Source organism: Coccinella septempunctata, chromosome 2 (genome assembly GCF_907165205.1).
Source record: "Coccinella septempunctata chromosome 2, icCocSept1.1, whole genome shotgun sequence".
Taxonomy (NCBI): Eukaryota; Metazoa; Arthropoda; class Insecta; order Coleoptera; family Coccinellidae; genus Coccinella; species Coccinella septempunctata.
Window position 1 is genome coordinate 8,042,023 of NC_058190.1, and position 27,922 is coordinate 8,069,944.

The following is a 27,922-nucleotide window of genomic DNA, read 5'->3' on the forward strand; positions in this document are numbered from 1 at the left end:
GACGAAGTAACTCAGATGAGTGCTTCTCCAAGATGGACTTACATTCAGTAAGATCCGACTGAAGTGTTAGTTGGGTGGTCTTTATAACGGCAATATCATTGGATATCTCATTTAATTTCGACATAAGTAAGGTGAACTGATCAGCATTCAAAGTAGTCGGAGAACATTGAAAATCACTCATCTTTGACGAGGAAGTAGAGTTGCTACGAAGAGATCGCCCCTCCCCCCTGCAACGATCACACTCCCAGCTGGTACCCAGCAAGCTCAACTGCTCCGGTGGCAAATTTAGACAGTCTATATGAAAGGAACTTTTACACTTGGAGCAGCTGGAGAAACGAGTGCCTGAAGTTTTCTTTGAGCATATGAGGCACCGAGCCATCAGAGCCTCGTAAAGAATGCTAATTAATGAAATTGAATCGCAGATGTTCAAATAAGGAAGGGAAAAGGGTAATACAGATTTTTCACTCTCATGGGCCGATATGAGAGGCTTTAACACAGATAGGGAAGGCCACGGAAGGAAAAAGGTATACAGCCAGTGGATAAGGAATGAAAAAGAAACTAGGAAAAAGAACAATCTACAGAAACCACGGAACGAGGAGTCTTTTCTATCTCTTCCAAATATTCAAAGAGGTTGTTCCGCAAACTAGCAATGACCCCGGTGGGAGATTTCCCAATATAGGAAAGTAACAAATACGCGAGTACAAATCCTAGGAGACTACTCAGCGCACCGTAACAGCTCCGCTTCTAGCGCTAGAAATACTGGTCTCGGTTCCCGTGTGGGAATGGGAAACCGGTCGACGTTGAAAATAAATTACTAGTAGTGCGCAAGTGGTGGGGAGCCGCAACCGCACAGACGTGAAGACGCGAAAAATGTAAACAAACTCCAACTGATAACAAAATAAAATAATTCACACTTAGAAACCAATTCAGAAAAAAATGAATCTCAATAAAATTCAACGATGGTTTTCGTACCTTTGAAACACTCACAATCTCTCTGCGAAAACTCGGAAATCTTCAACGGTTATTATACAAATAACTAATTCAAAACTGTAGAGGATACAGAGATACGTCTCGACAATCGAAGCACAGATGTAGTATTGATATTGTTGCCAAATCATTCAGGTTTTAGTTCATTTCTTGAAATATCAATTTATATAAATCATCTGACAATCCTTGTTTTATTTTGCACACAAAAGTGAGAAGATCTTTCTTAGAAATGTGCTTTGATTTAGTTTCATCTTCGGGAACTGGCAAACACTGCCTAAACACATCATGAAATTCGTCTTTTGTAATTGCACAACGGACTTTGAATTCCTCATCAGTAAAATCCTTCTCGTTATGATACCTCCATTTAAGGGCTTCTCCATGGCATTCGCGCATTTTTTTGTAGAAATGTAGAGATTTGAATTCCGTTCATTCTAATGTTTTTCTTGGTATAGTATAAACCAACAAGGAGAGGACGAGGTATAAAAAGATCCTCATTCATGTGATGTCTGCAAATTCTAGCATTCTCACTTATATAATATATGCCATGTGCTATGAAAATTTTCACTCTGCACTTCAGTTAACCTGCAGAGATCACCACCGTCTTCATTGCAAATGAAGCACGCATGACTTGGAGTTTGACGCAAAGTATTTAAGTTAACTGGTACTGCAGAATCATCATTTATGTCGTTAATTTCTTCAGTTATCTCTTCCAAACAATTAATGCAATTAATGCACAATCTCGTTAACTGGGTTACTTCCACTACCGGTAATTCTAATACTTCACGCTTCAAAACAGCCAGATTTCTTCCATCGACATCATCTTCTCTATCTATTCGTCTGAGGTTATTTAATGAAAACTCATGATCACATAGGAAGCATGCATATCTATTTCGCGCATTCGTTGCTGTCTTTTCACATTAACTTTCTATAACTTTATACCAATAATGGTCGCAACGATTAAAAAAACAACTAACTGAAAACTACTTAACAGAAGGAAAGCCAACGAACCGTTTAAGTAGCCTACAGAATTCATAAAAATCAAATAATTGACAGTAATCTCAACTACAGATAAGTTTTAAAGAAAAATTGTATGAAATCCGAATTTAAACCTGAATAATTTTGCAACTGTTCTTTGTACATTAATGAAACTTCCTACAGAGGTGGACATACATCATGGTATCATATTTTGAAAAACTCAGGGTGGTCCCAAAGTCACTAACAAAGTTACATTCAATTACTTATACAGCTTCATGGAACAGCCTGTATAACGAAACTTGACGTGGTGGGCAGTGTTTGGATATCTGTGATATCTTGTTATTCAGAACCCAAGGCATCATGATGAAATTCTGAAAATTAGAAGAATTATCATCAAAATTTAAAGATTCATTTTTCCGTAGCTGCAATTTTGGAACGCCCTATAGAACAAACCGGATGTAAGACCTTCGTGAAAATCTGATATATTGTTCTTGAGGTTGATATAAATATAATATGTAAAAATGGGGAAAATTCACTGGACCCGCTTTTCCTAAGTAAGTGTGCGGGGTCCTTTAATGATAGAGGTATTTTGAGCGTCACAGAACACGGGTCACGGGTCATTACTTTAGAATGAAATATTTCTAATTTCTGGTGTACACTTCAAGTTTTTTCTATAGTATTATCAAAGATTATAGAGCCATAGAGAAAGGTTCTTGTCTCTGATCATAGACATAGAGACATGGACTGTGCCTTCCCTTTATATCTATGCATGAAATACGGTCAAAAAAAGTGACAGAGAGAAAAACACGTCGGGAATGCAGTTGTCTTTTTCTAGAATTTTGATTGGTCTACACTCACCTCTATGTGAACAAAAAAGAGAAAGGTATATCCCGACGAGCTTTTCTCTCTTTCTAATAAATAGCCAATTTCATGCTGGCATTGCTCAGTCCATGTCTCTATGTCTATGTCTCTGATAGAGCAAACTCTATAATCTTTGGTATTATTATTTTTAGCATTCATAATGTTTTGTTTTTCGAATTATATAATTAGTTAATTTTGATCTTCGTTGTTATTTCGTGGAACAAATCTGTGTTGTTTTGAATCTTTCAGTATCCAGTAATAATGTATCCCATCAATATATGTACATATCGTTTTATTGGGCATATGGTAAAGGTATATTAATTTGTTTTTGTTCCGGTATTTCTCGTTGTTTTTTATTTATTTATTTATTTTCTTTTATAAAAATGGAGAAACTGAAGAAAATACTGGTACGTTAGCATCATTGAACTGGAATGGCATCGCGATACAGGCAAATTGAGGAAGAGTGAAAGGGAAGATGTAGAGCAACCTTTCTCTCTCGCACGCCGTTGCTATTAGCAACGTAAACATTTCAATGTGCGGGAATGAAAGAATTGATGTTCATAGATAATGATGTTTATGTTCTGTGGAAAGAATGAACTATTCGAACTGAAAATATTTGAAGGTTTGATACTGACTGGAAAAATTCACTTCTTTCTCTATTTCCCAAATTGTTCAAATCTTTCAACGAGTCGGTTCGTACTAAAAATAATTAATCATTAGTTTGTCATTCTAATCTAATCTCTCATAAAAAATTGGAACATTCAAACTTCATCGTGGGGGTTTTCGAGACGAGGTTATCCTGATTATCAATTTTTATTTCTTCTGCATAGTCCGGTTTGTTGATTTTCTCTTTATTTTCTGTCATGGATTATTTTTCTTATATCTCAATTAGCGTCATCACTTCACATATTGCAAGAGCAAAGCTGAGAGTTCAAGCTCGTAATTTATAATATCATAACATTTTTTGTCTGGTATTTCATTTCCTGAGATCATAATTCTAGATTTTTGACAGGATATAGGAAACGTGGATGGTCCAAAAACTAAACCCAACTAATGCCGACGTTTCGCGGATATATTTCCACTTCTTCAGGGCTACAAAAGATACAATTTTTCAAAGATCTTATCTTACATAAATCTAATCATATAAAATCCATCAACACAGAATGCAATAAAGGCTGAAATAACATTTAACATTTCCAAGAGTACGAAACAAAATTAAAAAATCCAACAAGTTTTTTTTTATTATTATTTTCTTTTATGATTCGAAAAGGAGTAAAACACGAACTACACTTACATAATCAAAAATACACAAATTTATCAACTTCTTCGGAAAATAAATTAGATTGGACGAAAAACTGACTTGAAACACTCACCAAAGCTGAAATTATGTTTTCCACCCGATGGATCTTAAAAACAGTGTGATGAACAATACAGACCAGAGACCCATGGAAACTCGAAAAACTTCGTCAGAAAGACGAAACAATATAGAATTTTCTGACGAAGTTTTTCGAGTTTCCAGAGCTACAAAAGATACAATTTTTCAAAGATCTTATCTTACATAAATCTAATACAGACCAGAGACCCATGGAAACTCGAAAAACTTCGTCAGAAAATTCTATATTGTTTCGTCTTTCTGACGAAGTTTTTCGAGTTTCCATGGGTCTCTGGTCTGTATTAGATTTATGTAAGATAAGATCTTTGAAAAATTGTATCTTTTGTAGCTCTGAAGAAGTGGAAATATATCCGCGAAACGTCGGCATTAGTTGGGTTTAGTTTTTGGACCATCCACGTTTCCTATATCCTGTCAAAAATCTAGAATAACATTTTTTGTTTAATAAAAAAAAATGCCTATTCTTGATATGCCATTCTATATTTGTTCTCGCTCTTTACTTCACAGTTTGATTGAAATATTTCTGACAACCAATTCATAAGGATCCTTGTGAAGTTTAACGTTGTTTTCATGATGTCCTCGAGGAAATTCCCTCAATTTTTTCGACAAGTCAATAGAATAGTAGAGGCAGTTTATGATATCCTAATATTTCTCGAAGATACTAACTAAGAAGTATTGGCATAAGTGTGATTTGTGGAAATTATCATAACCTCGCTTTAGTCTACTTTCAACCGAATTTATTTATGTTTTCAAATTTCCCCAAGTTCCTTCAACGAAGGATGATCCGTTGACGGAAAAACTGAACAGGATACTGGGAGATTATGGCAAGGTGAAGCACCTATACAAGGGGTAAGGGGTATAGAGTTCAATGGTTAGCATTGAAGATTAAGAGTTAATCTATGCTCGATCTATATCTATGGTGTTTAAAGATTCAGTTTGTTGGTTATGCACAAATTTTCGAATATTTGTTGATATACAATTTTTAAATATTCTAATACAGATATGGCTGCATTCAGAAGCAAAATTTGAAATTGAATGAAGATATTTAGCAGATTTTAAAAATGACTTCTATCATAAAAGTTCAGGCTCTCTCCGGGGTCATGGATGAATCGCCCCCTTGTTATATTTTACAAGTGGACGATGTGAGAATTTTGTTGGATTGTGGATGGAATGAAAAATTCAATCCTGATTTCATAAAGGAGTTGAAAAGGTGGGACAGTGATTACCACGAATATTTCTGAAATTACTCTAATTCATTTTCTAGGGTTGTGCATACTATCGATGCAGTGTTAATATCATATCCAGACATATCACACTTGGGAGCACTTCCTTATGCAATAGGAAAATTAGGACTTAATTGTCCTATTTATGCAACAATACCTGTGTATAAAATGGGACAAATGTTTCTATACGACTTATACCAGTCCCATTTTAATATGGAAGATTTTGATATTTTTTCTCTGGATGATGTTGATGCAACATTTGAGAAAATGATACAGCTAAAATACAATCAGAGTGTACCTTTGAAAGGTAGCTTGAATTATATCTGAAGGAACTATTCATTATTATAAATACTTTCAGGTAAGGGGTATGGCTTGACAATAACTCCTCTGCCTGCTGGTCATATGATAGGAGGCACAATTTGGAAAATCATGAAATCTGGGGAGGAAGATATTATTTATGCAAATGACTTCAACCACAAAAAGGAAAGACATCTGAATGGATGTGAATTAGAGAAATTACAAAGACCATCCCTTCTTCTAATTGATGCGTTCAATGCAAATTACCAACAAGCTCGTAGGAGAGCAAGAGACGAAAAACTTATGAGTAAGTCATATTTGAGTTTGACTATTGATCACATCAATGTTTTCTAAATATTCATGTTTTTTGTCCATTTCATATAATTGAACCGATAAACTAAATGAAATAAATAAATAAATTTCATTTATTTCACAGCTAATATTTTGCAAACATTAAGGAACAATGGAAATGTACTGATAGCTGTGGATACAGCTGGTCGTGTCTTGGAATTAGCTCATATGTTAGACCAGTTGTGGAGGAATAAGGAGTCTGGACTTTTAGCATATTCATTAGCATTGCTAAATAACGTTAGTTATAACGTAGTTGAGTTTGCAAAATCTCAGATTGAGTGGATGAGTGACAAATTGATGAGGAGTTTTGAAGGAGCCCGAAATAATCCCTTCCAATTCAAGCACCTGCAACTTTGTCACACTCTCCAGGAGCTCTCAAGAGTGCCTAATCCTAAAGTGGTACTGGCCAGTTCTCCAGACATGGAGAGTGGTTATTCCCGAGAACTTTTTCTACAATGGTGTTCAAATCCTAATAATAGTGTTATTATAACCACAAGGTATGTGATATTTTGATTACTTCAGTGTCACCAGATCTACCAAAATCTGAATAAATTCAGCAATTTTTAAAATTACTATGAACTTCATCCTCTCAATACTGAATCCCTAATTGAAAAACATCAATAAAAAAACGATTTCCCTCATTCAACAAATCTACTTCATCTTGAAATCAAACAATATTTCCTTTCCCCCTAAAGACTAAGAAACATTCATTCGAAAACTTTTTTGATGCTGGCTCTTCCAAAGCAGTTATTTCAGTGGATCTTTTGAAATGGGTCATCCTGTATATGTCAGGAAATTCACTGGATATTTCTATATATTTAGTCACCCAATATTTATAGATATACATATTTCTATAGTGGTTAATGTGTGGAGCTTGGAATTGTGAAAAACACTTTTGGGCCCCTAATAAGAAGAAGTGAGACGTGGAAGTTGACGATATCAAATAATCACTATATTTTTCAGAACTTCACCAGGTACCTTAGCTAGAGATCTCATCGATAATGGTGGTAACGGTAGAACTATAGATTTAGAAATAAAAAGACGAGTCAGATTAGAAGGCACAGAATTAGAAGAATACCTCAAAACACAAAAAATAAATGGAAAAGATAACGTTAAACAGTGAGCTACAAAGCATCCCCCTCAAATTCAGCAAATTTCAAATCTTAATTATTTTTTCAGAGATTCCGAGTCTGACTCAGACGATGATATTGAAATGAGCGTAATTACGAAAGGTCGACATGATATAGTTATCAAACAGGAGGGACATGTTTCAGGGGGTTTCTTTAAAGTGACTAAAAAACAGTATCCGATGTATCCCTTCCAAGAAGAAAAAATAAAATGTGATGATTATGGTGAAATAATTAAACCAGAGGATTATATGCTTGCAGATATTAATCCTGAAGGAGAAGACAATAAGGAGAACATAGTCATTAAGAAGGAAGAAGATGTTATAAGTGAGTATTTGTGTACTTATTTGATGTCCATTCGTTTGATATTTTCTTGAGTAAAATTAATATAAGGGAAGATTGATATGAAAGGTTACTTTTTTGTTTATATCAGATTTCAAGTCAACTGATCACATTTTTATTTGTATTCTTCTGTTTTGAACTGGCTATTTTCGAGAAAAGAAAATATGTCTGATTAGTGGTGATTTCACACACTTTCGAAATTAAATTAGATACACAACATCCATTGTTATAAAATCAACAAATATCCCTATCTCTCCAACCACCATCACTGGGTTCATTAACAGAAAGTCCATCAATGGAGCCTTTTTTCAATGTCAGTATATGCAACGATCTCCAAATACACCAGTGTCACCTGGCAGGAAAGAAGATCCATAGCAATAATCCTTCTTAACTCCCAGAGCGAAGATGGCAGCAAGCATGCATGTGGCCCAACTCTCAGTTTTCAGTTGGCTAGGATATATTTACAGACTCTGTGAATCAGAGAGCGCTAGGGAAAATCATGGGACGTCTTGGAGTACCCGAAAAATTCTTAGCAGTGTGTAAAAGTCTCCATACTGACAACACTGCTAGAATACAGCATTATGGCTCTACAACCCACCATTTCTTAACCAACTCTGGAATAAAACAAGGCTGCGTGTTAGCGCCTTTACTGTTCAATATTTTCACCATAGCTGTCTCGATAATTGCTGACATGAGTATGCCTGCAAAAAGTGTTGCAATAAGATTCAGATTTGATGGAGGCCTGAAGCGCCTCAGAGCAAAAACCCGTACAAAGTTTATCACGGAACTTCAATATGCAGGCGACTGCACACTCATCGCTAACAGTTCAGAGGATCTACAGATAATGTTGCACACCTATAAACATATATACGAAGCTTTAGGCCTTCATTACTCAATATCGACAAAACCAAAATCCTGGTTAGTCTGCCAAAAGCCTTCAAACAGATATCAGCCTGGAGAATGAAACTCTAGAACAGGTCGAGCAGTTCAACTACTTGGGAAACTTCCTAAATACTAGGGCTAACCTGGACACGGAAATACACAACCGTATCAATTCGGCGTCACGGGCATACTAGAAGCTGAAGGACAGAGTGTTCACAAAGCAGTGGTCCTCCCAACGCTTCTTTACGTAAGCGAAAGCTGGACTCTCTACAGGCGACAAATTAAACGGCTTGAACAAATGCAACAACGTCATCTAAGACAAATAATGCACATCAGATGGTTCCACAAAGTTTCAAATGAGGAAGTCTTGCAGCGCGCGATTTGTATAACAATTGAGACTCAAGTAACGAATGCCCGATGCAGTTTGATAGACATCCTGCGACACGCCGAGCCTATAAAAATACCACAAGTCGACAGAAAGGAGTCACCCTCACCGTAAGAATAGTGGCTGTTGTGTTTCCTAGATGTGTTGTTCTTAACTATGTAAGGTTACTACTCGTAAAAATAGCTAAGTACTCTTATGCTCCTGCACCAGCTAGCGGCTCAAGAAACAACCAGAAGGGTCCATTGCTTATTGAACAGGTGACAAGTCACTGGACCAGCCACCAGTCTCATCTGTTTCCTCTCAAAGGACAGGAGTATTTTGACCTCAATCTTATAGGATGGTTCCGCAACGAGAAGCGTTGACCGTCTACGACTACTTCTCGTGCTCCGCGCTGAGGAAAATTTTCTCCCTAGCCGTTTAATAAAGAAGTTGCTGATGCGCGGTTACAGACTAGCAAGAGCTTAGTGGACCCCCCGCTGAGCCAAAATGCTGCCTTCTCGTTTCCAGGAAGCCCTGCGGACGCCGGACACCAAATAACAACGTTACCGGAGTTGGAGTTGACCCTTTTTCCCTAAAGCGATTTCATTGTTCCTTGACTGTCACATTATATACTGGACGTCCCACAGTGGGTGGTCTATCAGACGTTTAAGAGGGGTCTACACCGTTTTAGTGGTCAGTTCAAAGAGAGAAAATGGTTATGTTACGTGAAAAACCACTAATTTATATGGGGTTTTCATTATAATTCAATTCAATCAGTTCGTCATCTCGGAAAGTCAGAAATTTTTTATTAGTCAAACGGAAGAAAAATTTTTTTCTAAAATATTCATTCATGATATCAACTTTCCGAGGTGAAATCACATCTTCTATGATTTTCCACATGAAAAAATTTCTCGATAAGTCTCGTGACTCATCCTCAGAATCTCAGTGACCTATTTGAAATGTGTTTTCTATACCTTTTTCATTGGGTTCGTGTTTTTGGCAATTTTTTGTGGAAACTCGTTTATACCTCCGAAAGTAACAGGGATAGGGATAGGGAACTAAAAGACAAAAAATGCTCAAATGGAGATAGAAAAGCGAAAGAAGTCATTTTAAATAGGGTGTACCATTTCAAATAACGAAGTCCATAGTAATTTTTCACATACGTGGCAACTTTCAACCCGAGTTATTTTTTTCACTAGTTCGAGGTCGTATAGATTATGAATATGCAATTAGATTTTTCCTACGAACCTTAGAAGGGGGGGGGGGGGGGGCGCCATCATGAATTTTTGGGAATTGGGAAAAAATTAACTCATATTTTTTTCCCACTGTTCCATCAAAAGATATTGTTTCTCATTGTTCCAAAATTTCCAAAAATTGCATAAATAAAAAAAAATTAAGAAGTTTGTATTAACAAGAATGTCGTTTGCTACCCGCCCTCGTCTATCGTTTTTACCCGCGCTTCATGAACGAAATTATTCCGAACAAAAATTTATTTTTTCAGCTACATATATCGTCCCGGATCATTTAACATATTAATTCAAGGTAAATCACGAATATGCAATTAGATTTTTGGAGGATCAGTATTTTGAGGAATAATTCGCTTTTAGTGCAAAATTTCGAAAATATTGGTCAACTTTGAGGAGCTGTAGCAGCTAGAAAAAAGGCACTAGTCATATGCTTTTTGGTGATGAATTGGTTCTTTGCAAATATAAAAAGCCACACTTCATTCAGATATCTCGAACGGTTCAGATTTTATGAATTTTTTCGCGAAGGTCCAAAATTTCCGATTTTCCATCGACCATAACTTGAAAAATAAATTCTTTTAAAAATATCTGTTTGCATACTCGTGTTCTACGCTTTCGAATTAGTGTACAGAATGAATTCGGTTTTGATCGGAGACCAAAAATATTCTTCATAAAATCGCCCACTCTGTATATATTTCATTTTGTGAAAACATTTTAAAAAACTCAATTTCGTGAAACTTTTGTATAAAACATTTTTTTGTACCTCTCTAAGGCCGAGTTTCACAATATATGGTTAACCCAAAGTTATGTAGTGACCAGTGGTTAAATCAAAAATTCTGTTTCACAAAGTGTGGTTTATCGTTTGACCAAAAGATAACTTGTGGTTGACTTAACCCCAAAAATTTCATGAGTTAACTATGAGTTACCTGGACATAGAATTTTGGTGGCGTATGCTTTTCTGCATAGATAACATATTTTGAGCTCTGTCAGAGACAATTCTCTTCGAGATTACTGGTTAGGCAGCGTTTTACATGTCTTGGATTTTTATTAGTTATTATTTACTAACACCGTGAACGATTATGATGTGAATACTCATAGTAGTGATGAGGAAACAGTGAGGCCCAGAAGATTTGGAGCTAGGAGGAATTATTTTGAGGAATATGTCAACCTGGATTTCTTCTGTAGATTCAGAAATACAGTGAAAAGGAAGGCATTTGGAAGCGAAGTATCGCAGCTCCTCCAATGAGAATATTAAAAGTATAGATGCAAGCAATGATTGAGTCCACAGTTTTTTTACATAACATAACTTGTAATGAAAATGAAGGACAACCTCCTTCAAGAGAAGAAGAAGAAGCAATGAATTTACATCAAAATGTTGCTGTGCCCCCCATGGGGGATGAAGAATTATAGTCAAATAATAGAACTAGAAGAACTAGACTGAATCTTAATAATAGTTATTATGCAAATATGTTGAATTAGAGTGATGAAATTTCAATTTTTGAAGTAGATCAAAGCATTTCAATTCAAACTCAAATAATCAATAAAAATAGGCTTTTGAAGAATTGTTGAAGAAGATACCTCATAGATAGATATAAATTATTTAAGGAATTTTAAGTTATAAATGCAAAACTCGATTTTGTTTGAATTTTTCAATAAAGTAATAATTTCTATTGGTTCAGCACAGTTGCACTGTTTTTCCTTATTTCGCACAAGAAAAAACGAACGCTTCAGTTTCACTTAAATCAAAATCCAAAAGAAAAATAACCTGTAGGCAATTATGAAACTCAAATCGGCTCAGAACATCAAACATTCGTACGGTACTCATACGTTTTCTGTAATATTCATAACAATTTCTATATTCTCAAGTTCTTGTTTCACAGAAATACGAAATGTCAGTAATAAATAACCCAAAAGTAGATCTATCGTACACGAAAAACATTACCAACCCTCAGAAAAAATTTTTAACTGATGGTCAAATAACCATCACTCATTTTTCTGTTGTGAAACGAACCTTGGGTTAACTCACAGGTAGTGGTTAACAAACCACCACTGGTTACCAATGATTGTGAAACTGGGCCTTAGTAACAAAGTTAAAGGGGGGGCTCAAATTATGGTGAAAAACTCGGTAAATCTATGGAAAATTTGAAAAAATTTCGATCTTACCGATTTCCACCAAAATTGGTGGTTTTACTAAGGCATAGATTACGAATATGCAAACAGAATTATGCTGAAAGGATTAGTTTTTAAGTTATGGTCTATAGAAAATCGGAAATTTTGGCCCTTAGTTCCAGATGAGTCGGTAATTCCCCAGACAAAGAAATTACTGCTTGCGACGCAGTGTAAACATATCAGATCTTTTAACCTAGTTAATTGATCCCTTAGTGATTTTAAAGATTTTAGGCATAGTGATGGTTTATCATGTTTCCATTCTACAGTTGTTTTAAATTTAAAAAAGTTTTAACCTCTGGTTGATTTTGGCGCCCCCTTAAGCTGGCGCCCGGGGCAAGCGCCCCGCTTGCCCCCCCTAGATCCGGGCCTGCTGCGCCGTCACCTATATGGGGAAATAATGCATTGGGCGTCCTTCACCATCTTGAGATCCTTCGCGTGTCCACTAAAGCGTCACGCCATTGTTCCTGTTTCCAGACTCTGAGGGCTATCTTCATAGCCACCTCTTTAAGTGGGAGGTGTAGGGGAAGTAAACCTAGCAATCTACCTACCTACCTACCCTACGCTACCGTGGGGGTAGATCTCAGGGCGTCTGTAATCCTAAGGCAGGATATTCTCTGGCATTGAGTCATAATGGTGCGGATAAAGTTCTTCTCCATTAAAGTCCACCACACCAGAGATGCGTAGGTTAGGATAGGCCTCATCACTGAAGTATGAAGCCAATGCATGATGAGTGAGTTGCAGCCAAATCCGTTACCAAGTACTCTCCTAATAGAGCAAATCGGACTTGCTCAGATAGAGTGGGCCAAACTCGAAACAAACTAGGAAGCTTGATGTAGCAGGGCACCCCCCCCCCCCCCCCCCAATGAAAATAACTATCTCTGTTTTACCGGCATCGATCGAGAATTCGAATTCCAAGCAACATCGCTCAATTATGTGCTTTGTGCATCAGGGCGACAATGACACTGATTACCTCACCTCAATTAGGCCCAGTTTCACAATCATTGGTAACCAGTGGTGGTTTGTTAACCACTACCTGTGAGTTAACCCAAGGTTCAAAAAGCTGCTCGTTTCACAACAGAAAAATGAGTGATGGTTATTTCACCATCGGTTAAATTTTTTTTCTTAGGGTTGGTAATGTTTTTCGTGTACGATAGATCTACTTTTGGGTTATTTATTACTGACATTTCGTATTTCAGTGAAACAAGAACTAGAGAATATAGACATTGTTATGAATATTACAGAAAACGTATGAGTACCGTACGAATGTTTGATGTTCTGAGCCGATTTGAGTTTCATAATTGCCTACAGGTTATTTTTCTTTTGGATTTTGATGTGAAACTGAAGCGTTCGTTTTTTCTTGTGCGAAATAAGTAAAAACAGTGCAACTGTGCTGGACCAATAGAAATTATTACTTTATTGAAAAATTCAAACAATTTCGAGTTTTGCATTTATAACTTAAAATTCCTTAAATAATTTATATCTATCTATGAGATATCTTCTTCAACAATTCTTCAAAAGCCTATTTTTATTGATTATTTGAGTTTGAATTGAAATGCTTTGATCTATTTCAAAAATTCAAATTTCATCACTCTAATTCAACATATTTGCATAATAACTATTAAGAAGATTCAGTCTAGTTCTTCTAGTTCTATTATTTGACAATAATTCTTCATCCCCTGTAGGGGGCACAGCAACATTTTGATATAAATTCATTGCTTCTTCTTCTCCTCTTGAAGGAGGTTGTCCTTCATTTTCATTACAAGTTATGTTATGTAAAAAAACTGTGGACTCAATCATTGCTTGCATCTATACTTTCAATATTCTCATTGAAGGAGCTGCGATTCATCGCTTCCAAATGCCTTCCTTTCCACTGTATTTCTGAATACATAACACCCAATACATGTAAAACGCTGCCTAACCAGTAATCTCGAAGAGAATTGTCTCTGATAGAACTCAAAATATGTTATCTATGCAGAAAAGCATACGCCACCAAAATTCTATGTCCAGGTAACTCATAGTTAACTCATGAAATTTTCGGGGTTAAGTCAACCACGAGTTAACTTTTGGTCAAACGATAAACCACACTTTGTGAAACAGAATTTTTGATTTAACCACTGGTCACTACATAACTTTGGGTTAACCATATATTGTGAAACTCGGCCTTAGTAGGACAAGTTCATCAGGGTAGGCGACAAAAATGAACCCAGTCTTGCCAACTCAATCGGGAGATCGAGATCGAGTAGAAGTGATGAAACACCTCCTTGTGGTCATCCCTTTCCTGCTGTTCCTCCAATGGTCGTGCCGCGTAGCCGTGCATTGATGCTGCATACTCAAGCCCGCCTAAAGCTAAGATCACATGTATCCGTTTGTACGACAAAAATTCTTTCGAAATTGTATAAAATTTCGTGAACATAAACGGTCTGTCACATGCTTCCGGCGGAAAATTTTATACAATTGAAGATAACTTTAATATTTGTTTCAAATCGACATTCTGTTTTCTCTTGCTGATTAGATTTGTTTTTTTGACGATTTATTTTTCATTTTTAAAAGGACCACTCCAATAGGAAGACAAATAATCACTGAATTGAGGCTTTGTTCCATCCGACGTCGGACAAACGGATACATGTGACCTAAGCTTTAATCCAACGGGTCATGTAACGAAACCATCGTCTGATCGTCAGAAAAATATTATATGTTCAAAATTCTGAGAATCACGACGTGAAAACTAGTGAAAATTTGTAGGAAATCCCAAAAAAAAGAACGATATTTCTAGCTTCAATTCCCGATTTGCAATTAATACAATAAGTAGCCGAAAATCGGGAATTTTGCCATCGAAGAAAATTATTGATAAACATTAATTGCTCAATTAAATTTCAGTCGAAACCCCAGAATTCCCCACCAAATGCATTAACTTAAGCAGAACTGTTCAAGTAAATTGCCAAGTGCAATATATTGATTTCGAAGGGAGATCAGATGGCGAATCCTTAATGAAGATTATGTCTCAGCTAAAACCAAGAAGAGTTATCGTTATAAGAGGGGATGAAGAAAGCACACTCAGCATGAAAAATCATTGTGAGACTCTAGAATCCAGGGTTTTCACCCCTGCTAAAGGAGAAATTGTCGATTGTACAACTGAAACACATATATATCAGGTGACGATAAAACTTTGTTTGTGTGTCATTATCATTATACTTTTTGATTTTGAAATTTTGAAGTACCCACAAATCTTAAAATTAAAAACATGAATCTATTATTTTTATAGGTACGTTTAACAGACGCTCTGGTATCTCAACTGAACTTCCAAAAAGCTTCTAAAGAAACTGAAGTTGCTTGGATTGATGCACAAATTGTAAAAAGAGAAAGTCAGTCTGATGCAAAACGTATGACGCTTGACAACGAACCAATGGAAGGTAAAAATAATGTATGAAAATTGTTTACAGATTATTAATATATATATATTTCTAGTGGACGAGGAGGAATCACAAATACTTACTCTGGAACCAATTTCCTCAAAGGATTACCACGATACTGTTTTCATCAATGAGTTGAAACTTTCAGAATTCAAACAGGTACTGTCCAAGTGCAGTATAACCTCGGAATTTTCTGGAGGTGTGTTATGGTGTTGCAATGGTACTATAGCTGTCAGAAGAGTAAGTATTTGTTCACTTATATGGGAAAAATGATGCCTTTATTTTCAAATTCAATAAGTCGCATACATAATGGTTCAAAAATCTTTAGTGTACATAGTACAAGTGTGCCCCAGATTGAATGGATTGTTGTAGTTAAATTGCGTTGAATGGATAGTCTCTTATCAGAACTCCGGGTAACACCAACGATCTCACTCCTATATATACAGGGTGTGGCGTAATGAATGGATAATATGGAGCCTGCGGGTAGAGGACTCTGTGGCGGTTCAGAAAAATATATTTTACGTTTAGTAAAAGGAATTTTTTCAAACTTTTTTTTGGATAGTATTCCTGGATAGATGCGCTATCGAACGTAAATTATTATTTTTGGGGCGCATAAATAGTTTTACATAAAAAAAAGATCTAACTCAAATTTTCCGTTTTGCTTATTTTTTTTTCATAAGTTCAACCCAGCGCGGTTTAAAAAATAATATGGTTACCTGAGAGCCAATGCAAGAAAAAACATGCCCGTTTCATTGAGACTCAGAAATGGTATAACTCTCTGTATTTTCAGCATTTAATACAAAATAAATTCCTATAGCAATCCGTTGAGGCCTAGTTCAATGTAAACACTGTTTCTAAAATTTTTAGCACCTAAAATGAGAAATGCAAGCAGAATAAAGCAATCACCTATAAGAAGGTATAGAGCATGTACTGAATCTCATGGTGGCCTCTTAGAGCATCTTTTGTGAAATTTAATTCAATGAAACGATACTCATTTTAAAATTGTTGATATGCCATAAAGCAATGATTCATTAGAAAGTGTAGACTATAGAGCATGTATCAGAACTCATGGTGGCCAATTTAAACATCATTTGTGAAACTTTATTCAATGAAACGATATTTCAAAATTGATATTTTTTTCTCGTTTTCTTTTACTATTGAACCCAGACGTTGTGAAATCAATATTTTCAAGTTGATTTCAAGTTATGAATTAAATTTCAGCATTTTTGTAACAAAGGTCTTGACTCAATGTAATAGAAATTAATTTTTAGCTTTTTTCTTAATTACAAAAGAAATAAAATTCACTTCGCTACTTGAAATTCGATTAAAAACCATATTCTTTGTAACTATAGGGCTTAATAATGAAAGAATACGAGAGAAAAAAAACCAATTTTGAAATATCGTTTAATTGAATCGAGTTTCACAAAAGGTGTTCAAAGTTGTCTTCAGGAGCTCTACTAGATGCTTTACAACTTTTTATGAATAATTGCTTTATTCTGCTTGCAAGTCGGATTTCAGTTGCTTGAAATTAAGGAAAAAGGCTTACTTCAAACTCTGCCTTGACTCATTGTAATAGAAATTTATTTTGTATTTAATGCTGGAAATAGAGTGAGTTATACCATTTCAGAATCTCAGTGAAACAGGCATGTTTCCTCTTGCTTTGGCACTCAGGTAACCATATTATTTTTTACACCACGCTGTGTTGAACTTAGGAAAAAAAATAAGCAAAACGGTAAATTTGAGTTAGATCTTTTTTTATAAAAAACTATTCATGCACCCCAAAAATAATGATTTACATTCTATAGCGCATCTATCCAGGAATACTATCCAAAAAACAGTTTGAAAAAATTCCTTCATTTGGAGTTTTGCCTGCAAAACGAGTGGCGAAGGGTGCGATTTTCTTGAATTTTGAAAATCTCCTATATCTCGAAAACCAAGGGACTTTTACTAAACATAAAATATATTTTTCTAAAACGCCTTAAGGTCCTCTACCCGCAGGCATCATATTATCCATTCATTACGCCACACCCTGTATATGTACCTCACATATAGTGATAGATAGGGTATCCCATGTGGTCATCCTCAGAAAGTATCTAAGAAAGGTGCAGGTAATGAGAGAATTAAAAGTCAGAGAGCCTGGTCCTCTCTAAACAAGTACATTTCATCAGCGAACCTACCTAGTGATGTTATGATTTAAAAAGTAAGCATTGAGAAGAACTTTAATACGATACTATGTGAAAGGGAAAAGCAATAGACTACACAAAATTTTGAAGTTAATACCATTCGATACATTCAATACATTGTGAAGAATTGGCACGGTGTATGGATAACATATTATCTGGCACGTTCTCGTTATTCGCTTGAATTCAGTGGTAAAAAGTGGATACTTTTCGGTGAATTTTATATTGTTGGAAGGCAGAAAAATTTTGCTCTTACTGAGAGTATATTTTATGGTTAATATCAATTTTATTGGAATCAACAAGGGCGAATTATTGTTGCTTTTCCCATCTCGTAAGTTATTTCATACACGTGTGAAACAATATACTGCTGGTGAATTAGAGATAAGAAATCGAAAAAATGGGAAGATCCAATAAACAGTCATCGTCAGTGGCGGAACAGGCAAGTTGTGGGAAATGTAATAGAAAATTTTCTAAAACAGATTACAAAGTACTATGCTCTGGCCGTTGTAATAAATGGTCCTGTGAGAGTTGCACAGGCTTGCAAAAAAACCAATTAAAGGAAATGGCGAAGTCAAACATCACATGGGAATGTACAGAGTGCACCCAAAACAAGAGAAGATCTATTGTTCGAGAAATCAGCTCAGATGATGAAGACAACCCTGATGAGGATGAGAGAATCACAATTGGAGACATTATGAGGGAGATGAGAAGTAATCATGAAAGAGTTACCATGGATATGCAGATCTTCCGTAGGGAGGTCACTCAGACTCTACAGTTTTTGTCGGACTCATTTGAGGAACTGAAACAGGAGAACAAGTTGATCAAGGAAAAATTGGAAGGGGAGCAGAAAAAGTTAAATATTGCTAATGCTAGGATAAAAGTATTGGAGGAAAGAATGGATGAGATTGAACAGGCAAGTAGGAACAGGAACATTATACTGACTAATGTGCCTACACAAGAATCGGAAAATACCAATGAGCTGGTGCGAAAGATAGTTCAAACTGTACATGTTGACTTAAGTGGAGAGGAATTTGTGTCAGCACGTATTTCTAGAAAACCTAATGCACCAATCCTGGTCAAGTTGAAAACTGAAGATACAAGAAGGAAAATACTGGAAAAGCGTAAAACTTACGGAACACTGAGGATGAATGACTGTGGTTTTCAGCAGGAAAACATCGTTTATTTCAATGAAGATCTACCACGGTACAAACAAGAACTATATGCCAAGGCCAGGAATTTCAAGAAGGAACATCAATATGCTTATGTATGGGTGAAAGACGGGAAAATATTCATCAGGAAAACCGAAGCAGCAAGACCACTTCATATTAGATCGGAAAAGGATCTAGAACACCTAGATCAATAACATTTTAAATGTAGTTAATGGTTTGATTCACAGCTTTTTTTTTAGTTATGGAAAGTTACATAAACAATTTCAAGGTGCCTAGAATAAAAGATAAAATTGTATCTTCCAAGGAATTTTGTGAGTCTGTGAGTAATGATAGTTTAAATTGTTTCACATTATTACATAATAATATTAGAAGTGTGAGTAAGAATATTGATGAATTCAGGGTTTTCATTGATGGGTGTTTGGGGAAGTTGGATTGTTTGATATTAACAGAAACTTTTAAAATTTATGATAAGAATCTATTTAATTTACAAGGTTACACATCAGTTTATAATATGGGGGATCTTAACAAAAATGATGGCATACTAGTATATGTGAAAGATGGTATAGATTTAGAATATGAGTTAGTCAAAATTGGTCCGGTAAATGCCATTCTTTTGCGCCTGGGGCTTCACTCTGTGGATATAAACATACTCGCTGTATACCGCTCTCCATCTCTATGTCCTTCCGAGTTCATCTCAGATCTAGAAAAGTTTTTGAATATAAATAAGCCAAATAATAGAGTATCTTTAATAATTGGTGACTTAAATATAGATTTACTGACTGATTCAAATATTAGAGAGGAATATTTAAACACACTAAGTGAATATGGATATTTATCAATTATAAACTCACCAACTAGAGAGAAGGCTTGTTATGATCACATAATGTTGAGGGGTTCTCTACAGTTGGACACTGTCTGTCCCATGGTGGTTGATCATTTGATCACGGATCATAAACCAGTAGCAGTTAAATTTGCACTCCCTAAAAATTGTACAAATTATGTTAATAATGATCAGAGTCGGGAATTTGTAAATTTCAAAAAACTTAGACAATTACTCAAAAATGAAACATGGAGTAGTGTTATGAATGAGGATGACATCCACCTCTCAATGGATATGTTTTTCAGGATTTTTTCACAGTACATTGAACAAAGTAAGTATAAAGTCAATTTTAAAAGAAATGAAAGAAAACGCACTCCATGGGTCACTAAGGGACTAATCAAGTCAATAAATCACAAAAATAAACTTTATAAAAAATGTAAAAATAATCCAGAAAATATATTACTGAAAAATGAATTGAAAGAATACAATAATATTCTAAAACAACTGATTGCGAAAACAAAGACAGAGTATTACAGGAATAAGATCAATAGCAATGCGAAAAATCCAGATCAACTTTGGAAAGTCTTAAGAAATATTGACAAAAACGATACAACCAAAATTCAACCAACATCGGTGGTAAATGAAGTAGGGGAAAAGGTGACTGGCAAAAAAGAATTAACTGAGGTTTTTAATGAATTCTTCATAGGTGTAGGTGAAAAATTGGCAAAAAGGATAAAAAATAGCGGCGTTAAATTCAAACAAAGAAGAAATGTTAACTCAATAGTTATATTGGAGACTGATGAAGCTGAAGTACTTAAAATAATACATTCTTTGAAAAACAGTAAATCAGCGGGAGTGGACAAGATAACAACAGAAATAATAAAAAATACAGCAGAGTTCATAGTTAAGCCTATTACATTTGTTATCAATAAGTCAATTGAGGTGGGACAATACCCTAATGTTCTGAAAAAATCGATTGTGGTACCTGTATATAAGTCTGGGGACAGATCGTTATGCTCAAATTATCGACCTATTTCAATATCCCCCGTAATTTCAAAAATATTTGAAAAAGTTTTGAATGTCAGAATAACTAAATTTTTAGATAAATATAACCTGATTTCAGAGCGACAATACGGTTTTAGAGCCGGTAAGTCGACGCAGAATGCAATAGCCTATTTGACTGGAAAAATGTATAAAGCTATTGATGATAAAATGCCAGCTGTCTGCGTATTCGTCGACCTCGCCAAAGCCTTCGATACGGTCTGTCATAATGAATTATTGTTGTCATTGGAGAGAATAGGTTTTAGGGGTAAATCTTTGAAGCTAATGGAAAGTTATCTATGTCACAGATCACAAGCTGTCAAAATTGGAGATGAGGTGGGAACATTTAGGGAGGTAAAGTATGAAGTGCCTCAAGGCACTGTGCTTGGACCTTTATTTTTTATCATTTACTTAAATGATCTCTTTGACTTACCATCGGTCGGTGATATCGTAAGTTTTGCTGACGACACTGCCATACTTTACCAAGATACAAACTGGAGCGACCTGAAAAAGAAAATTGAAGTTGACTTTGCACAAATTATTGACTTTTTCAACTATAAATTACTCACCATAAATGTCGAGAAAACTAAATTTGTTGCTTTCACCAGCCTTACCCGGTACTTACCCCAGATGACCAAATTACATATCATACCCACCCACAGTACACCTATAGAAATAACATCCACAGATTCTGTGAAATATTTGGGAGTATATATCGATAATAAACTTCAGTGGAAAGGGCAAGCCGATAAAATTGTGAAAAAGTTGAGGTCTCTAATTCCTAAATTCAAATTATTTAGAACTTTTTGTACTACTGAACAAATGAAAATTTTGTATTATGCTCTTGTTCAGTCTCACTTGACATACGGCAATCTAGCATGGGGAGGATTGATGAATGTGCATTCAAATAAAATCGAGACAACACAGAAATGGATATTGAAAATAATATTCTCCAAACCATTCAGATATCCTTCCGATTTGCTATATAAAGAAAGTGGGATATATGACTTAAGACAATTATATTATCAGTCACTCCTAATAAATCATCACAGTCAAATATATAAACATAAACAAATAAATCATGAACATAACACCAGATATAAACTGTATTCTACGGTAGTACCTAGAATAAATAAAACAATTGGACAGCGGAGTCATATATTTCTGGGGCCGCTTGTTTTTAATAATTTGCCAGTAAATATGAAAAAAATTATTATGCCAACAATATTCAAGAAGCAATTACGAAAATATATTGATTCAACCCCTAGGCTTCTTGTGCATTCTCGGATAGATTTAAAAAATAACAATGTTCATTGATAAATGCTTAGTAGACCCGATTTTGTGCAAAATTACTGTCGTAGTTCTTTTATAATATGATGTATGTATGATCTCGAAATTTTTGTAAAGATTAAAATTGAATTTATGTTGTCCATATATTGTAAAATCCACGAGCGGATATCCATGTGGATTAACATTGTTTGTTCAGAATTTGAGCAAAAAATTTATATTGACTTGTTTTTTGTATTTTGTTGCATTTCTCTGAATAAATATTATTATTATTATTATTATTCGATGGTATTCAGATGGTTCAACAACCACGATAGAACTAGCGCAGGAATAGACGGGCAAGCACCAAGTGAACACTATCGTTAGGCTCCTGCTCGATTGTTTTTCGGGCAGAAATACTTGCAATCGAAACATGCGTGGACATAAACCTGGATAGAAACCATCTAGGATGTGACATAGTGATTCATTCTGATAGTCGAGCCGCTATCAAAGCACTGAACTCCTATGTCATCGACTCAAAGCTAATATGGGAGTGCCGAAGGCAACATAATGAAATAGGCAAGAACAACTAGGTCTTTAAGCCTGGGCTATTGGTCACTCTGGAATCTAAGAAAACGAGGAAGCCAACACACTCCAAAAAGCTCAAACGCCACTTTCTGGCCCGGAGTCTTTCTGTGGTATAGGAAAATGCGCCCATCGAAAAGCGTTTTTGGAGAAGGAAGAAACCAAAAGAGAAACACTCTGGAGGAATCCCCCAGGAATGGATCATTCCAAAAAATTACTCCGGAATTTTGAAACTCCAAGAAGTAATTGGATCTGAGTAAGAATAAGTTGCGCCTCCTCAGCGGCGTAAGGGAGCGCAAATGCTACTTACTGGCCCAGAGCCTTTGTGTGGTATAGGAAAATGCACCTATAAGAAGAAGCTGGAGGGCGCAGTTGTGATGGGGGACATTCCATTGCGACCTTTAGGTCATTGACATAAGTAATTTTTTCTCAAACTCTCCCAAAATTATTCCGAGAACTTCAGTTCCATTGTGTTATGACAAGATAATCTAATATAAAATTTTTGTGGCTCCCGGTGGTAATGGAAGTAGCTATTGGCATTTCAAAATAAGATTGCAGTGCCACGGTGAGCAGTTACGGAACTATAGTATGGCTGTATGACAGTCGAGGTTTTTATAACATTAAAAGCTAATGTTCCATAATCGTTTTTCGAGTTTGAGTTTCGATCCGTGTTTTGTTGATTAAAAGTAGTAGTGAATAAGTATATAAGGACTAAAAGTGAATATAAGGACGTGAAAAATTATTTGTGTTTCGGATGCAGCCATAGAGAAATTCTTTGTTATTGTTACAGCCATAGGCGGAAATAAACATTTTTTGTGGGGGGGAGCGCCCCCGTGGTTAAAATGTTGGGTGGAGAAGATGTGCAAAAATCCTAGAAATGGCTAAAAACAAAGAAAAAGCTCCAGAATAGCTGTTTTTTTACTTGTGTTTTTGTATTTCTCTTTTCTGGGGGGGGGGGGGGCACCATGGACATCTGGGAGGGGGGGCACAGCCCCCCTGCCCCCCTGTTTCCGCCTATAGTTATAGCGAATAGTATAGTATAGTATGGGTAACCCTGAAGTAAAATCACAGAATCATAATTAAGATTGGGGTTACCAAGAATTGTTTTTTTGATTCAAAGATCTTCAGATTGTTAATATGGACATATATCGTATTTCGATATTAACGCATATAGTTGTGATAAAGAGGACTCCGACGAACTAAAGTGATCCGTCGTTGACCGAATTAATTCGAAGTCTACGACAATTATGATTTTTTCAAAGGCATGCTTTTTCAGCTCCTTTTCCAGTATTTTCGATGAAATATAGCATTTGATCACTCATCCAACAAGTTATAATCCAAAAGTTGTACTTAGAGTGGTTCCAAACGGTTCCGAACTATGGAGAATATTAATGTTTCTTGCTATGTGTACACAAACTTTAGGTATTCGATTTTATTTTGAATTTTCGTTATTTTTCGATTCAACTATGTTTTGTTTATATTCACGAATTCAGACAAATGAACATCTTCCACAAAGAAACTGATCAATTAACCTACTTTTAGGTAAAATCAATTATTTACTTCTACCAACGACGTACGATATAAATCGAACCTTAGAACATAGATACATGGAATGGAAAATAAACATTCCAAAGACTGGGGTGAGATAGTTGCTCAGTGTCGCCAATCACAATTGAGAGAGTTGATTCGGACATCATTGGCGCATCAATTTTCAGTACGAATAGATAGGACGCATGTGAATTACCCAATACAACGCCACTGCCTTAGTGTCGCGCTAGACAGAGAAACATCTAATGTGTGTACTACAAACAATTTATTCGTAGCACTGAATGCCCATTCCATGTATCTATGTTCTAAGAATCGAACAGAGGTGAAACCTAACATTGTAAAACGAAGGTATAAGCAAAGAGTATAGACAAGAGGTTTCACTTTGCCGATTTACAAGGGAAGATCGAATGCATGGAATTTTAACCTTGAAGTGGAGAGACCGTACGCGCCAGCAATACTGCGCTCAGATTCACTACAGTCAAACGAGAATCTGGGCGACCAATCAGATTGGGACTTGCGGACAGAACGAACATCTGCTTTCGTTTTCTAAACCAGGAAACACTCAAGGGCATTGAAACGCAACAGGCCAAAATTTATTTATTTATTTTATTTATTTATTTAACAGAGGAACATACATAGGTAAACAAGTACCCATAAAAATGTTCACAAATAAATTAATCAGTTACAGGGGTACATAACAAAAATTCAATTAAAACTATTATAAATTCGATATTATAAAAAGACAAAAAAAAAACATACACATTGCATTGCACACTATATGCTTTCCCCCTCCCCATCATTTGAAAATCCCAAAAAGTAATATCTCAAACAATTCTTAACTTTTTTCTCATCATGATGAAATATATCAACTACAGCCCTGAAATGGTTACACTGTTCAAGTACCCTCACAATGGGGGAATTTCTGGCGCTGTTGATAGAGTGAATCCTCTCGTTGATACTCTTTGGTATAAATTAACCATCGAGTGGCGGTAACCTAACCGAAATCCTGAACCATCGATTGTAAAACCGGCGTTAAAGACCTGGAAGTCCTCTTAGGTACCGAAATACGACGAAAAGTGTGTCGCATCGAGAGGGAAGATGTAGGTCAATCCATCTCTTTCTAATGGTTCGGCAACCAATCGAACAACCGCACCAGACGTCGGACGTAGCAGTCGCATCACTTGAACGCCCCGGGTGTTTTTGTGTACATTGTTATTACCTAATTGACAGTTTGCCTGCATCCAGATATCGTTCCAGTTCTTTTAGAGTTCACTGTTACAACCATACTCGGGTTACTCTGGCTGCCACCAGAGGGCGTATCGCTTATTTTGCAACCCCTATTTGGGGTTTACATTGTTTTCCCCTGGCGATCATAAAGTATCTATTAAGGTTTCGTGCTCCGCAATTAATCCCAACTTATATTAAAAATAATTTTCGTTAAGCCAAGATAGAATAACCCTGCATTCACAATTTATTTTAATATGTGTTAGTTGTGTCACATCATTTATCTGCAATATATGTACAATATACATTACCCATTATTAAAATTTATTTTCAGGTGGAATCTGGCAGAGTGATTTTGGAAGGATGTATATCTGAAGATTACTACAAAGTGAGAGAGATACTTTATGAGCAATTCGCTATTTTGTAAAAAAATAAATATAAGAATCTTCAAAATATTCCATTCATTATATAATTTTAATTATTTTCAATGTTTATTTTTCCTAGAGAGTTTCCTTGACAAAATAAACCGCTAATAAATAACGATGTGTTTGAGAATGCCGCGATTTCTGCGCAACGCTACTACAGACAACGAAAGTTTTTTTTTTATTTCATAGGTTGGAGGGGGTGGCAAATATCCAATCATTTTGAAAAAAAAAATTTGATTAACTACGACAAACAATTTTCAATAAAAAGGGGTAACCAGATGGATTGATTTTTCCGCCATGCAAATCCACTATTTTTTCGGGTACTCGTCGTGTCAAAGTCTGTGGTCCTTCAATGGTAGTCATCATACAGTTCCTACGGTCTCGGCACTACCGGCATCATTATGTTTCTTGCCGTATTCAGTACTCTATCTGTATGCACGGACAGTAATGGAGTGGTAGTACACCAGAGGAAAAGTAGGTATCACCGTTCTGATCATGAAAGCTGAAATTTGGTAATTAAGCTAGTATCAGTACGCAAACTGTCACAAACAAATAAACAATGGAAAAATTATGAAACTTAGAACTTTTCCCCCCTGTACAAGGGGATGGAAATTTTTATGCCTTAGAGGAGAGGTCTGAAGTTTGATCTTGTTATAAGTAATTATCCACAAAAATCCGTGATCATAGATGAGTCTATGGTTAAAAGTAATTCCGATTCCGGATTCAGAAATTGTAGATAACCGTAATCATTCTAGGCCGTGTTTATTTCTATTCTAGTGAAGGGTTCACTCTTAGAACATAGAATATCAGGAAGGAGCTTTTTCGAATAAATGTGACGGGAATTGTGCGAAGGAAACGGCCATATTGGTCTTCCAAATTCTGATTTGAAAAGTGGCAGACTTGGAAGTCAAATGATTCTGTTATCTGTGGCCAAATGAACAAAGTGATGTTTTAACTTAATTTTGGTAATTTGGATTCTTAAAATTTGCTGGAAATAAGGATTTTGGATATTTTAGCGTGAATAATTTATAGGTAGGTGATTTTTTAAGCTGAATATCAAGTATTAATTATGAGTTTCTGAATTTCATGACATAACAGCTGTATTCGGGTTCGGCTTTTGGACGGTCCGAGGATGGTTCTAGAACTGCGCAGAGGATTTTGTACTAGGGCGCAACAGTTTTGCGCAGTTCTAGAACAATTCTCGGACCGTCCAAAAGCCGAACCCGAATACAGCTAACAAGGTTATCCCATGACAATAACACTCCATGGGCGTAGGTGATGTTAAGTCATAGACCTTAATACCATTAAGTATATAGCCAAGCAATGTTGGGCGGGGTGAATTTCCGCTTTGATTATCAATTTGAACGAGCGTGAAAAAGCTTCTGACTTTACGTCAGTGCTTTCCTAATTTTTTTGATTAATCAGAATCAACTGACTATTGAAGTTAGTTTTTTGGAAACTTCATTGTCCTGCGCCACTGTTGAAACGGAAATATATGTCGGCCATATTTCTCCTCTATTCCGGTCAAATTGAAATGAGCAATATGCTCCTTCGTGTTATTCTATATTCTAAGGGTTCACTGCTAAACCGGAGCAAAAACATTTCCATAGGCGCGAATTTTACCATTTTTCATGACATGGGAGACATTCCTCTTCCTCTCCCCTCAGGTGTAATATAAAATATGATCTACCCCTTCCTGTCATTCATTCTTGATTGATTCTTGTTTCATCCTTGGTTCATTCTGAATTCTCCAGATGCGTAAAAAACATAATCCTAGATCTCTTTCAGCGTTATATCTAGGAAATCTTTCCGGTTCGCATGAAAATAACCTATAATTTCGTTATTTTCAACATCCACAACATTTATGTTTCCATTTTGTTATGGAAGGAACCAAAATTCTAATTTATTGTTCTATCAACAACTCGATTACACTCGCTATGGATGGAAATGAGATACATAATTAGTCATCTCGTCATAACTTTAATAAACAGTGATATAAATGCGATGAAAATGAAGTATATGTATTTCACAGATGTGAATTC

At 35.8% G+C, this 27,922-nt stretch overlaps 1 protein-coding gene across 1 annotated transcript; it reads left to right on the plus strand.

Moving 5' to 3' along the window:
• The first annotated feature begins 5,141 nt into the window (after positions 1-5,141).
• Positions 5,142-25,938, plus strand: LOC123307810 (probable cleavage and polyadenylation specificity factor subunit 2). Its single transcript, XM_044890251.1, has 10 exons — positions 5,142-5,423; positions 5,478-5,743; positions 5,795-6,040; positions 6,170-6,581; positions 7,048-7,203; positions 7,264-7,538; positions 15,090-15,364; positions 15,475-15,622; positions 15,678-15,862; positions 25,790-25,938. Exons 1-10 carry the CDS (start codon positions 5,275-5,277, stop codon positions 25,880-25,882), a joined length of 2,205 nt encoding a protein of 734 aa, XP_044746186.1. The 5' UTR covers positions 5,142-5,274; the 3' UTR covers positions 25,883-25,938.
• Positions 25,939-27,922: the final 1,984 nt, after the last annotated feature.